The sequence below is a fragment of the Plectrocnemia conspersa genome, unplaced genomic scaffold (genome assembly GCF_051122295.1).
Source record: "Plectrocnemia conspersa isolate PC_06_02 unplaced genomic scaffold, ASM5112229v1 ptg000008l, whole genome shotgun sequence".
In the NCBI taxonomy this organism is placed as follows: domain Eukaryota; kingdom Metazoa; phylum Arthropoda; class Insecta; order Trichoptera; family Polycentropodidae; genus Plectrocnemia; species Plectrocnemia conspersa.
The window spans coordinates 5348911-5364449 of NW_028277172.1; the positions used below are offsets into that span (position 1 = coordinate 5348911).

Consider the following 15539-nt stretch of genomic DNA (forward strand, 5'->3'; position numbering starts at 1 on the left):
GTCATGCCTAAGTTAACTCGAAAATTTGTATTTTGTGAATTCTCATCTCAAAAGACAGGAAATTTACTGGGAAAATTATCATAGCCTTTTTTTGTTAAAAAATAAATTTGTACAAATATTTTACAGTGGCTGTATTTTTTTATTTTTTTTCAAAGAAAATGGTGGGTCAGTGCCAGACGTTTTTGAGCTATTTTTAAAAAAAAGTACTGTGACCGGAAAGTGGTTAAGAAAATAATCGAATATTAAATATGTTGCACAATTAAGTAGGTGCATCATTAGGGTTCAGGGGTTTCCAGTGCGGCTTAAACTCTTAGCGATCTAACCTTAAATTGGTCCAGGTTGGATAACTCTTAACAATCAAAAACGGCTTCTCCTATTATTTTTTCTCAAGGCGATGTATATTTTAATATTTTCTGGTAGCGTGTACATTGCGACTTGAGCTGTTAAAATATTTCTTACGGTGGTGTCCCATTTTAACGAAGAAACCCATTTTTTCTTAAATGCCTAAAACGGTTTATCTCTAAATTTAAAGAGGATTTCTAAGATATCCCTACAAGAAGGAGTACGGGCTTTATCCAGTGGTGTAATGTTAAATTAAATAGTGGCGGAGCGCTAATTTTTGCTCAACTCGTACCCCCCCCCCCCCCCCGTTATGCATGCATATATGTATATGATTTTCAAAATTACGAAAATTTTAAATGTGCCAATACTTTATGATGGGGGCGTATTTATTTATTATGACAAAAACTAGGCGCCACTCTGGTATTACTGACATGATGGCGGCGTATAGCAACATATTCTCTGGATCTCCACTGGAAGACAACGACCGGCGTGGTCTCGTCCTTCAAACTAACATTTTATGTACAAATTGGTTCATTGTGTCTTATCACGCGTAGCAGGAGCGAATACTGAACGAGCAGGTCGCATTAGTCAGTCCTTGAAACTGACAATTAATTTATTATTTTAATTATTGAAAAAGTTTTTTTCATGAGAACGCTCTTCTTGCACGATCCATCCAGGTTCTTAACGAGCTTGCCAAATACAAATATATTTTTGGTAATGGCTATGAGGAGCTGGAAAAAAATATGTAGGATGGTACTTATATAGTATGAATTTTATGTGTGCATACAATTGTTTTTTATTTATTTTTTAATATTAAATATTATAATTATTGTTTGTACATATACTGACTAACATGAAACATTGGAGAAACCTGTCAGATTTGTAATAAAAATTAAATTAAATATAGCTGCTTATTATTGTTTCTCTTAAAAAGATGAATATATATTAGTACTCCTACTCTTAAAAAATAAAATAAACATTTTGTATGGTAACCCTAGCCCGAAACGAAAAGCGTTGGCCTTAATTGCGATTATTACCAACCATGCCCGCGTACAAATTTCGATAATTGCTTTCAGCTCGGGGGGGTGATGCGCATTTTTTTCGCAAAAGAAGACATTCGTTAAATTGCGACTTTAAAATGTAATTTAGCTCCGGAGGGAAACACATTGCGCTGTAATTTTTCTTACAATTGATTCGACGAATGCCTTTACATTTTATTTAAAATTACCCGAGCAAATTGATATTTTCGCACAATTGCGCCATTAAAATTAAAATAATGAACGCGGCAACCAGTAATTTTCTAATTATTTTCTTTAAATGATTTGCGTTATACGTATTAGTACTTGAAATGCGCTATCGGCATACATTTATTTTACACGTTTCGTGTTGAATATTTGGGAATGTAATAGAAATACCTATCATTAACAAAAATACACGATTATGTACATTTAGGATTTTACTTTCACAAATACTTACATTTTGTTTGTATTAAAAACTTACACTTTATTATAAAAAATATTTTATAGTACTTTAATGACAAATAAGCTAAAAATATAATATCAATTGATCTAATTATTGTGTGCCTTTTGTTATTGTTAGGCTGACCACTTTTGATAAATATTGACGTTTACTTTAATATCTGGAATATGCAATCATGCGTCACCATCCTCTATCTTATTCGTGCAATTCACACAAGCAATGTTTTGTCAGATTTTTACTCCATTCTTGTCATGAATATATAACTGCTCCCAATATATGTATGTTTGATTTACAACTAGGCTTAATACTACTAAGCTCTTAGATACATTAATGAAAAGTTATTCAACAATCCAAAATTTTTACTTTAAAATATTTTTATGCCATAAATTTTCGATACACGCTTTTATTTTTAATTACAAGTTTTATAAACTAATATTAAGTTATAACAGTTGATAAATATCTGTACAATTTGTGCAATAAGTGAATAATATTGCTAACATGCGTGCTGTGAAGTCTTTATGTTATCCTAAAGATTGAGTTCAACTCATAGAGCTTCAATGTGACTGCTTGGCTGGACCAGATCAGACAGTCTGAACTCTTGTGTATTCAAAAAGCTCGCAGCGAGATCAAAAGTTTTAAATCAGCGTTCTATACGATCGGAGAAATAGGAGGAGATCAAAGTCACTACTCTCACGATTCTTTGAGCATTTTATATGTTTCAGAACGAAACTTTGTATCTGATAAATATTAAGCGTGTGTATATATTATTTTTAAATATTTAAAAAAAAAAGTATAAATTAAAAATATCTAAAAAATAAGGTTAAAGAAAAGTGATTTTTAATTACAAATATAATAAAATTATACTATGTAATTCACCATTAAATATTACAAATATGTTGTAGCGGTTTTTGGTCGATTCTTTTATTACTGGAGTAGAAGCAGAAAATCTCATTTTGGGGTTCCAAAAAATATGGGTGAGAATTAAGAGATATGTGCATTTCAATAAATACTTTGTTTCATAAAAATAATTGTTTGTGCATTTATGTAAGGTTTTTCTTCGGAAAAGGATTCGTTACAGAGATTTATTCATAAGGTATTCACTGTTTTGATCAATATATTCAACAGTAATTCACAAATAATTCGTTTTATGAAACAATTATGTTATATACTGCACTTTTAATTGTTCTAAAAAAATATATAGCTATAAAGCTAATTTCATTAATGTATAATATATGTAAGAAGCCGAAAATCAGAAGTCGATTACATTAAAACTGAGCAAAGAAGGGTTGAACCAGGTGATAAAATAAGCCAATGCTATTCTCGCATGAGGTCAACAAGAAGAAAATATAGATAAAATATATATCCTTAATATAAGATAAAATATCAGGGATTTGATTACAGATCTGGGGTCCAGCTATCCCCCTGTTCGCACAGGGAACCCTTTTTTTAATTTGCGTTTGCTAAGAGCTAAAAAGTAGTTTTCTAAATTTATGCCGAGATTTACAAAATATATGTAATTTTTACGCTACGTGATTTTTATTCTTTATTTGTATTTTACAATAAGCAAAACATAAAAATAGAAAGTTTTGTGTTTTTGTATATTTTTACCCATATAGTAAAATCAATAAAAAATATTTTTAATACAGTGGTGCATTGACTTGACGCAGGTCGTAACTCAAATTACTCGTATGTCATATCAATTTTCCCCATTGAAATGAATTTATTGAAATGCCGTTAATCCATTTCAATGAGTATTCTTTATTTTATAAGATTTATCATGAAAGAAATCTTGCTTGGAATTGGTCTGATTTCTGTAGGGAATACTTTATATTGAAGCAAACTCTACTTTATACACAAATATTTTTAGTTTATTTAACCATCGCATGTATTTAAACTTTTCACTTGCTTCATTCCTTCTCTCGATTATCACATCCCTTAATTTGGGTGTTGTAATATGATTCAGTGATCCGTCTAAAGACAGCTACTTATTTAAACATTCAACTAACAATTAGATCATAGACCCTTTTGTCTTTGCTTATCAGTAATCCTAAAATCAAAGGCATGAGAAAATTTAACAATTTATTTTCCAAAATTTACCATCCACCCAGCGCCACTGGTAACGAGGTGTCAAAAAACCAGTCTTACGGTGGCGCGAGCGGCCTCTTTGATATAAAACAACTTAATCAGTCTCAGCCACCTTTGATCGTGCATACGCACGCCGAAGCCTTCGCCCCGTCACTTCCCAAAAGCCACGATACTGTTCGAAATATCGACTCGGCCTCAATTCCTGATTTGCCTTATCTCAGTTTTAATTTGCCGACTCGCGAGGTATACTTAAGCAGATATCAGCGTTAACCTTTGAAAAAACACTATTAAATAGAATCGAAAACAAAAAGTAAACCTGTCCGAGCTTTGATTGATAACATACTACTGTATGATTACTCGGCGTGGTGTAACAAACAAAATATAACTTGAATGAAGCATTTTTTACCTACCTTAATGAATGAGACCTTACATCATGCGATGAACATATTATCCACTGTTGATACACACTCGACATTTTCGGTATTAACATCAGATATACCCACATAATTATACACATAGCACTTTAGATAAAAAACAAATCACAGCACTATATTAAAAACCATAACTATCGATAATAATAGTGGTTTTTTTTAATGTATTTTCAGCAAGTGGCTACTCCCACGGTGGTGAAGAAAATACTGCGCTTGAAGCAAGAAAGTCCGGGGATGTTCGCTTGGGAGATCAGAGAAAGGCTGTTGAGTCAACGAGTTTGCGACCCTCACTCAATCCCTTCAGTCAGCTCTGTGAATCGCATCCTGAGGAACGGCGGTGCTTGGAACGACGACGTACTCCAATCGCAAGGTAGTACATCATATAGAATAATAGAACTGTATATTTACTATTGAACTGCGCCTAGCAAGGATGCATCGAAATCGTGTCACACTTTGAACGCTTTTATATTCAAAGTTAATTATTGATTGGCACTCTGTACGATACGTTAGTTCGTAGCGTCCTCAAATATGACTCCATTGTCTGAAATCCCAACGAAGCGAAGTACTCCTTGTTGTTAAAGCAGATTTCTAGGATATCTCTTTTTAAAAGTAGGCCATTCAGTGATCGTTTCTTGCATTTTTCATGCATTATTCTAACCAAATTCAAGAGGGCGTCCCTGTTTAGAATCCACGTCAAAAGCAATAAAATCTTGCCGTCGCAATGGAAACGCTCGGTTATCTAGTGTTCATATTAAGACTTTCTATAGCAATATTAAGATTTACAATACGTGATAATCAACTAAAGCATATCTAAACCGAATTTTGACCAATAGGAGAGCGCAAAAACAATTATCACTTCTTAGAAGTCAAAAATTCACGTCAAAAGCAATAAAATCGTGTCGGTGCCGTCGCAGTGGGAGCGCTCGGTAACGAGCGTTTCCACTGCGTCGGCGCCGGCACGATTTTATTGCTTTTGACGTGGATTTTTGACTTCTGAGAAGTGATAATTGTTTTTGCGCCCTCCTATTGACCAAAATTCGATTTGAATATACTTATATCAGAAGTTGTCTCGAAACAGTTGAACGTAGCGTGTATTTAATGAAGCACTTTTTGAATTTGCTGAAAGACGGTTTCGATGCTCGGAAATTTTCTGCTTCGGGCTGATTCGCAATTGCGTCCCTTATTCTTGACATTTGCGATCAGGACATCAGGCTCGAGAAACACAAAGATATCTTCGGTGATAATTATGAGGAGCTGGAACGATTTGTGTCATGATTTTTTAGATCTGTATCACAGTTTTATTTTATAAAATATTTTACATGCATTTTCAATTCGCGTTTTAAAAATAACTGCTTTGGCTTAGAGACACACACTTTTACTTCAACTGCATTGAGCAAGAACAAATAGATTTCAATAGCGTAGAACTAATTAGATGCTTGCTGAACATCATTGTTAATGAGTTATCTAAATGTATTATTTTTTATTTCAGATGCTTACGGTCGCAGTCACCCAGATTCAACGGGCACACAGTCAGCGGAATTTGCAAACAACATGAAAACGTCTCCCTTGGGACATCATCTACCTCCACCGACTCAACAACAGAGGATGCCGACTTATTTCGATCAGCACTCGATGCCCATGTCGACACAATCACACGCATACGCACAATCCCGGCTGGCGACCACCTGGTTGCACCACCAGTTACAAATGGCATCACAAGCTAGAAACACACAAGGATTGCTGAAACCGAATCCAATCAGCCCCTGGCAGATGCTATCTTGTCGTCCACCGGATGTCAAATCTTCTTATTTTCCTTACGCAACTTTCCCCGATTGCGGCACTGTGCTTGAAAAATACCAAACTCCTGACGCTCTACCAACAGTGGAGACCAGGAACATTCCGTCGAGCAGCGAAGACTCTCTGGACAAAACCTCTGATGTCGGCGAAGAAGACGACGACGTGAAAGCGCCACCACAACCGGATTGTACGAAGAAACGCAATCCTTACTCCATAGAAGAACTCCTGAAGAAGCCGACCAAGCTTGCGAAGACCATACCGGTCGTTGAAGCGGCCAGATCTTTGAGACAACCTTGCGGAATACTGGTAACTGATCACATGTCGGAGTATGATGCTTCAGAAAACGTCAAGTCCGATCTGTCCGACCGCAGTCCAAGTCCCAGAAGTTGCCGAGGCACACCAGACAGCTACTATGACAGATCTTCTCCCGTCGAAAGGACCAGTCGCGAGGGAAGCGTAGACATGCAAAGCAGACAAGAAATACCAACATAAACATCGTACCTTATATGTAAAACGTGGACACTCGATCGTGCCATATAATTAAATTTAATGTTCCATTTTGCATGATTTTTACAATCTGAAATGAGAATAGTCACAATTTAAATTATGTATGTATATAAAATATAAATATAAGTTAGATAATTATAAAAAACTTTGTGATCGTCGTTGATAGTTTGTAAATAAATATAAATTTTATTAGAATGTATAATATAATCGCCTGCCGGCACGCTATAAATATGCATAATTTATAAAATAGAAGATTATTAGTCGTGTTTTTTCTTATGAAAAATAGTTCAAAGTCTCTTAAACAGTAGGAATTCTTAAAGATAACAGTAACATAAAATAAAACTGTGTATTATATAAACCAATAAAGTAACTCAAGTATCCGGTAACGTGAATTTCCAATTAGTATTGATATCTTTTGAAATTTTGTCATAATTATGTTGATATAATCCATCATACAGAATAAAGATGAACCCAGTAGTACAACTTTTGTTTTATTTTTACTGGCTGAAAGCACAACATCCTCAGAAATATTCTCTGAAATTGGAATACTCTTTTTTAGAATATTTTTGGAGGACATGAAGAAATTTAGATATCAATCCGTATATTTGTATAAAAAAAAAATAGGGAATTTTTTTTTTATTAATTTAATTTTTGGTTTATAAAAGTTTAAAACTAAAGTTAGATCACATTTAGTACGCACATGGCCAAGGTTTGCAATAAGACGTCGAAGACACTGGCTTCCTCATGTGGAGTATCCCACTCAACATTTCTTAGAGATTCGCGTTCTGTACAATGGGTTAATTCGTAGTGTCCTCGAATATGCCTTCATTGACTGGAATCCCAGCGAAGCGAAACACTCATTACTATTAGAAAAAAATTAAAGGAAATTTCTCAGACATCTCTTCAGGAGTACCGATTGTATCAATGTTAGTATCTTACACTCTATTTGCGTTAACGCAGTTCGATATACTTATCATTACTCTGATTTATCAAACAGAAAAAATCTGTGTTTAAAAAATAAACTGGAGTAATGATAAGTATATCGAACGTATATCCGTATTGTGTGCTTTAAAGTTAATAGTTGGGGCGTAAACCCAAATTTTCTCTTTCTAAAATTATAAATAATGATGAAATGGATAGCTCTCGAGCTGACTGTGTTAACGTAAATAGAGTATAGTGCCTTTCTGCTAGGAACGTTTGGATACAATTCATTGCATTCTCTATGTAGTATGTATTAAATGAAGCACTTTTTATTGAGGGATGGTGTCAACAATCTGCCGATTTTCAGCTGTTGACTGTAAAGTCGCGATTGCATCCCTTATTCTTGGCTTTCGCCACCAGGAACATCACTTCAACTTTTTTCAGGAGGCTGGCAAGTCAATTATCGTTTTTTTAATATTTCGATTTCATTAATACACATAATATTTAATTGAGTAACATGCATCTTTCTGGCTAAATTCAAAGGGAGTAGCAAGTGCCCCTACCTGCCCCCCCCCCCCCTTCAATGTTTAGAAATTACGACAAAAGCAATAAAATCGATCAGAATTTTTGTTGCGCAATAATCAACAGATTCTATTCAACATAGTAGTATTTCATTGTTTGTAAAACAATCAAACAAATATCTATGTTACATTCTTGTTACTATAAGTTATTATTATGTATATCGGAAAGCAAATACGAACATAATTAAATGGAAAAGGTTGTGGATCAGCAAGTTGGGAAAGCTTTAAAGCGAAATAAAATAGGCATTTACTTTACAGCGTAAATATTTTTTATTGAAAGTAACAAACTTATTTTTCCATATCGATAGATCGCCCATGCAAAAATATTTTCTTACAAATAATAGAACAATTCATGAGCATTACGATCAGCAGCGAGTATATATTCTAGCATAAAATATTATAGAGGTCAATTTCTGTATTTATCAAGTATATATTATGCAGTTAAATATAAATTCATGGAACTTAAATAACATGGGTCAAATATAACACATTACGGACTGCCGATTTATGCATCATTTGAAAAACGTTAACAGCCACCGACTCGTCTATGGGTTAATTATAATTCTAACATTAACAGCCGTCGAATACATATTTATATAGTAACATAGTATTATTTAAATTTATTTCATTTAGTATACAAATATATGCGAGTTTTGTATGAAACATTACATTAGAAGTGGCAAAACGAGGGGTTTTTAAGTCATAGTGGCTAAAGTTTGTCTCGCTTGTAAGACTGTTATTTCAAATATAACATGAGTTTCATGCGTAACAGCAGCCCATATTGCGTTGCAGTTACAAAATTTTACATATTTTGGTATATTTTGCACAATGCAGCTCACTGCCGATTAATATAAGTTATCCGATACATATCGATCTTTGCGCAGTCTTAAATTAAAGTAAACTACTCGAGTGGGAATGTACGGACGCGTCTCGACATACAGATCGGCGCACAATAACAACAAAGTATAGTTTATCAACGTCGATACAATTTTTAACGAGTAGACGCGCATACAGATTACGCTCGAAAATAAAATCCATTATGTACAAGTTCATATTTACATTCCGTTCATTTTTCACGACGATATCGCACAAGTCTTCGGACGGTCCTTTTAAACACTAGTCGAAGTTCGCCGTTCTTTGTCGTCTCCGTCGCGTCGGTCTTCCTTTCCGACGACCTTAGATACACACTGGTCTACCTGTAACGTGAATCGCAAAAGTTTATCAACGCGCGTCATCGATGTTAACGTCGCTAGCGGTTCGACTCCCCTCCCTTTTTTTATTACGTATCGTAGCTCTGGCGCGGTCGGCGACCTGTGAAAAAATTGCATAAAAAATACACATTCGCGCCACTCCCGGTTTTGCCTGAAAGAGTACAGAGAGAAGATAGAAAACGAGCATCTCGGTCCGCGTCGAGGCTGAAAGAGAAGTCTTGTGAACCGGAACAGAGTTCCGTTTTAAAATTCTCACCGATTCACGGGTTGGTCTCGTTCTCCACGAGGTCCTGGTAGCGGGCGATCATGAGCTTCTTGACGCAGTCGCGGTAGGTCTCGCCGGGACCGGCCGTGTATATCCCGCGCTTCTGGCCGAGGCCGGCGCCCGGCGGGCCCGCGCGCGCCTCCAGCGGCCCGACGCGCCCCTGGCCCTCGCGGCCGAGACCCTGGCCGGCGCTCCAGCCCATCTTCTGCAGCAGCCGGTTGCCGACGTTGTCCTCGCCGATCTCGCCGACGACCGGCGTCGGGGGCGCGGGCTCGGATGGGACGCGCGCAGGCTTCCGCACCGCCGCGGGGAACTTTCTAGGATACTTGAGCCGACGCTCGGCGGCGCGGTCGCGATAGACGATCTCCTCGCGCTGCTCTTCGTTACGCGCCTCGAGATTCCGCCGGTGCAGGTCAGAAAGGCGAGCGTGCTTGTCGAGCGCCTCCTCGGAGGGGAATTGACGCTTGCAGAGGAGGCAGGCGAGTTTGACGCGGTCGAGCGCCGGCTCCTCTTCGCCTTCACTGTCGCTGCCGTAGGACGGAACCAGACCGCCGCCGTCGTCTCCGGCGGGAGGGGCGAGCGGAGGCGCCGGCGCGCGCGCCTCGAGGACCTGGAAGCCGATGTCGGCCGAGCCGGACGCAGCGGCGCGGGCCGCTTCGCCGGCTTCGGCCGCTGCCGTCTGTTTGGCGACTTCCTTCTTCTGGTTGAGCGTTTTGGCCCAACGCTCCATGTCTTTAGCTATCTTCTTGGCCACCTTGATCTTGTCCTGCTTGGCGTCGGGCTTCTTGGAGTCCTCGGGCGGATCGGGGGGAACGGGCTCGACGACGGGAGCAGCCGCGGAGGCGACGGCGACGGCTGCGAGCTGAGCTGCACCCGCAGCCGGAGAATAAGTCATCTTGGCCGCGTTCCAGTAGAGATACTGGCCGGTGCGGCTGTCGTAGTAGTACTGAGAGTTGCCGTCGTAGTAGAGGCCGGTGCTGGGATCGTAGAAGTAGCCGGAGGAGTCGTCGTAGACGTAGAGGGAGGAATCGGGAGTCGGATAGACGCGCTCCTCGGAGAAGGCGGGCGCCTGTCGGGCTTGCGCCCGGCTGATGGCCGATTGCGCTACGGCAGCGGCCGCGTTAACCCGATCGGCCTCGGTGGGCTGCGAACCCAGCTGTCGCTCGTAGTAGGCCGTGTAGTAGCGAAGGTAGTGCTGGCGCTCTTGCGGGGTGGTCGCGTACATCTGCGCGCTGTAGGCGGCCATGCGCGGCACGTCGGCCGCGGTGAACGACGGCGGCTGGGCGGGCGGGGGAGCGGGCAACAGGGCCGGCCTGCCGCCGGGCTGCGCGGGCCACGCCTCGGGCTGGTACGCCACCGTCACCTTGCGACCGTTGACGCGGAGGCGCGCGGCCAGCAGCGCTCCGTAGGCGTCCATCGCGTCGGCCACGGACGCGTAGTCGAGGTGGCACGCGCCCGAGCCCGGAGCAGCCATCTGCGCGCCCACCAGCTTGGCCGCGGCGGCGGGGGCGCACGCCCTCAGCGCGTTCACGACACTCTCCTCGCCGCTACGCGCGTCCAGCCCGCCGAGCGCCAGCCGCTTGGTGATGCCTGCGCCGCCCGCCGCCGACCCCACAGCCTCGGCCCGGGTGGCGGCGCAGTGCTGCCGGTAGCACGTGGAACGGCGCTTGAAGTTCAGCGCGCCGCAGCGGCAGTACCAGTCGGAGAGGGGCGGCGCTGGGGACGCGGGGGGCCTGCCCCTCCCGCCGCCCCTGTTGCCGTTGCCGTTGCGGTCGTCCGGCGAAGGAGAACGCCTGTGCCTGCTCCCGCCTCCGCTTCCGCCACCGCCACCGCCACCGCCACCGCCACCGCCACCGCCTCCGCCTCCGCCACCGCGCTCCCCCCTCGACCTCGACCTCGACCGGCGGCGCTCGTCTCGCTCGTCGCGCCTGCGCCGCCGCCGCCTGTCGCAGTCGCGCTCCTCGCCCTCGAGCTCCTCCTCGTCTTCGAACTCCTCCTCTTCTTCGTCGCGGTCACGGTCGTCCTCCTCGGAGCGCCGTCGCTCGTCGTGGCGCCTGCGGTGCGCCATGATATCGCGGCTGACGGCCGACCCCCGCGACGTCCGCCGCTACGAAGCGAGTTGCCCGCAATCGACGGTTCGCGAGCGGGCGATTCTCGAACGCGCTTACTTAATTTTTCTTAATTAAAATTAAATGATACGAACAATGCTACGACTATACTTACCATGCTCGTTACCAAAATATCAAAATTACCAACCTTATCAGACTAGTAGTTTGGAATGCCAACGGAACTAACTTTACCAACATAACTATATAAGAATATCAGATTATTTTATATATCATACTGATCATCCAGACGGTACTGCTCATGGAGATTCAGCTATCATAGTTAAAAATCACAGTAAATCTAGTAAATCTATTTTTATATAAAACTACCTATTTCGTAATTTTTGCAACATTATCCTATCTAATATATTAAGTATATATACTATTGTTACATAACAATTAATAAATAATATTAATTTAGTTTTTTTTACTTTCAAAAATTATCTACAATTACTCCTAAATATTTAATATTATCGTGTATTTCTAAAACTGTTTTTATGTTATTATCTAATATATATTTATTATTAATAATCATATATTTAGTTAATGTACATTATTTTCTAACCATATTTCTAGTATACTTAATTCGTTATTTAAGTTATCTTTACCGTTACCACCTATGCAATGAATTAAATTGTCATCTACAAACAAATGTATGTATTTTACATTAATCTATATTATTTATTATATCATTAATATATAGCCTTGGCCGTAATAATGAGGCACTCCTTAAAATAGTGTTTAACTCTTTTCAAGTGAATAATCTGACCGAAATATTTTTAGCAAGTAGTTTTAACCGTAATTCTGAGAACTATACAAAGGAATTTGTCGTTTTTAATTGCTCACTTGAGTTTTAAAAAAGGATTGCTGGCCTAATTGTTCAGTCTCGCTTAAGTGACCGTTATGTTTAATTGCGTGATGTCAGCCTTTATTTGTCGTTATAATTTTTTTCATTTAATAATTTATTTTGAATATTATATCAACTTTTAAAAAATGACAAAAAATCGCGAATTAAGTAAAGCTAAAAGAGGGAATATAATATTATTGCATATTATTGACTAAATATATCGGAAAATAATAAACACAATACTTGTTCACAACACGCCGTTCAAAATGCTTTGAAACGGAATGTGGCTCTTACAAAGCAAACCCAATAACTGAAAGAAAACGAAAGACAACCGCCTAGAAAGATCGAATCTTGTTTCGCGAAACCCTTAAAAATCGTCTTCAGATCTGGCTGCTGAAGTCTCCGCAAGCGGGTAGCTATCCATTTTGTCGCTGACGGTGAGATTAAGGCTCAAAGATATGGTACTCAGAGGTGGTAAAGTCCGACACAAACCGTGACTTTCAGTAATAAATAAAACTCAATGGTTCTACTGCAGATTGGGCAAATGTCATTAGGTCCGATGAATCCAACATTAATCTAATTTTTAACTAATAAAAATTTCTAAAGCTATACTTTTTTAACATTTTTTTCAAGTTTTTCGACCACTGGTGTCTACATCTAGAAGAGTCGAAGAAGAATATCTAGCTAATTGCGTAGTATCTAAATTCAGATATTCTGGCAGAAGCGTTATGGTCTGGGGTTGCATGACAGCAGCAGGGGTAGGGAACCTGTACACTTTCGAAGGTACTATGAATAGAAACATTTATATTTTAAAGTTGGAATCCACTTTAATTGATTCCTACTGGAAAATATTTCCAAGCGCAGACCATGCTACCATCCGATTCCAGCAAGAAAACGCTCCTTGCCATACTTCGCTAAAAGCAGGTATTGGGTTTGCGTCAAAGACGTTTGATGCTTTTACAATGGCCTACACAGTCACCAAACCTAAATAGTATAGAGCATTTATGGGCAAAATTAAAAGGAAAGGATGTCTAACAAAATTGCAAATCTAAAATTGAGCTGCGAGAAAAATTTAAGATAGATGGAGTAAATTGTCTCTGCAAGTCATTAGTTGACAGTATTACAAAAAGGGTTGCAGCTGTAACTAAAGCTAAGGATATGCCTACTAAATATTAAAATTAAGCTTAAAATATACACATTAAACAACTTTGATCAGTTTTTATTTATATTTTCACTATTTTTTAAGATTTAACACATGTATTGGGGTGCCCCATTATTATGGCCAAGCTTGTATACTATAAACTACAATGATCCTTATTTGGATCCCTGTGGTAAAATTAAGTTAAGCAAATTAAACATAAATAAGTTTAAAATTGTTTATATAAGCTAAGTAAAACAAATTATAATAAATAAAATGTTCAAGGAAATGAGATTCAGAGCGTGCTTCTTCTTTGTCATCTTCAATAAGAGATTGGTCTTGTGTCAATACAGGTGATTGATTGTATATGAGAGACAATTAAGTTGTAGGGTTTTTATTACGTGAATTGTATCGTATGTATTTGAAACCGGTTCGGTAAAGAACATATAATTTGTTAGGAAATAATTGTTATGGGTGTCTTATGTGGTGCATATGATTGGTATGGCATAGGTGACTGTAACATATTATGTTAATATTGTTGAGTTGGTGTGTAAGTCGCACGTGATAAATTTGGTGATAGTGAGAAGTTGAATGCATGGGAGTTTTTGAACGAATAAGAAGGTGAACCCATTTCACCCTCAAAAAAGACGTCATTAATTATTTTTTGTACGTAACGCTTTTGGTCGGAAGCTAGTCGATTTAATTTAACGGTACAGCTTTTTGCTTACATCAGATTCACATTCTGGTATTGTAAAATATATTTTAACTAAATCCATTATATCGTCAGTTGGTGTTGGTTTGCTGTAAAGGCGACTGCTGTAACAAAAATAACTTGAAATTAGTTTTATGTTCAGGAATACACAGGGCCAGCCCTAGGTTATTTAGCACCCCAGGCAAAATCTAAATTTGCGCCCCCCTCCCACCCTAATAATACTTTAATAACTTATTACATGAGCGTAAAAATATAATTCAAATATAAGTAATTTAATACTACATATATTTGACACCATACTTTTTTGTGATTGTGGGTATTTAAGAATTTGTAGTTTTATTTTCGTCGCGATTTTTTACGCCTGGAATAATCTAAAGAGTACACAGTAGTGTATGCAAAAAATATCAGATTATTTTATGTAACAATATTGTTTGATAATTTTAAGTGAATATTGCGCCTTTATTTGGTATCACGGCGCCCCACAAGATCTAGCGCCCCAGGCGATCGCCTGTACTGCCTGCCCTTCGGGCCGGCCCTGGGAATACATTCTTTGCGAGCATGCATTCTCTGATGTTAAATATATGGAAACTGCACTTAAGATTCTACTCTTGAAAATAATACTTGCAAAAAAGGAATTCACGTGGATATAACATTCCAGAAAAAGTTTCTCAGTTGCAAATCTCTATACCGCAATATAAGCAACAATACAAAATCGCAACATGTCCGTCATTCATGCGAACGCGCTCGAGACTAAAAAACGATCTCAATGCACAAGCGCACAATGCTGTCAATCAAAATTTTTAGCATTCTCAATCAATCATGTAACGATTGACCGTCTACATACAATTAAATAGCTTTATTGTACATTCGTTGGGAGTTATTTGTGAGGTGTTCACCGTTCTGACCAACGCTCGCTCCCACCTAACCTGTGTAACAGTTGTGCGAGCGAAATATTTTATTAGATATTTCTAAAATAAATAATGTATTGCTAATTTTATTAATAAATGTTATAATGTTTTTTTTAATTTACATAATCGTCTATTTTTTTAATTCTGATCATCCAATATTTTTATTCTGACCGTTTGATATTTATTCTGATCCTGAATAATATTATTATG

General features: G+C 39.1%; 2 protein-coding genes across 3 annotated transcripts in view; one reads left to right on the top strand and one right to left on the bottom strand.

Annotated features, from left to right (window-relative positions):
• LOC148232794 (uncharacterized) overlaps positions 1-7124 on the top strand; it is a 71708-nt gene extending 64584 nt beyond the window's left edge. For both annotated transcript variants that reach the window (XM_088189718.1, XM_088189719.1), the window contains 2 exons: positions 4512-4707; positions 5827-7124. In XM_088189718.1, the coding sequence (XP_088045844.1) occupies positions 4512-4707; positions 5827-6626 (996 nt within the window). In that variant the 3' untranslated portion in view covers positions 6627-7124. The remainder of the gene's footprint in view (positions 1-4511; positions 4708-5826) is intronic.
• Positions 7125-8389: 1265 nt separating this feature from the next.
• LOC148232795 (RNA-binding protein 5-A-like) lies at positions 8390-11754 on the bottom strand. The gene is made up of 2 exons (XM_088189663.1): positions 9611-11754; positions 8390-9339 (listed from the first exon to the last, which is right to left on the bottom strand). The coding sequence occupies exon 1, from the start codon at positions 11685-11687 to the stop codon at positions 9615-9617; it is 2073 nt and encodes a 690-aa protein (XP_088045789.1). The 5' UTR covers positions 11688-11754; the 3' UTR covers positions 8390-9339; positions 9611-9614.
• Positions 11755-15539: the final 3785 nt, after the last annotated feature.

What these genes read in the sequence shown, in the direction of transcription:
- LOC148232795 (XM_088189663.1), bottom strand. Translation starts at nt 11,687, where the DNA reads ATGGCGCACCGCAGGCGCCACGACGAGCGACGGCGCTCCGAGGAGGAC.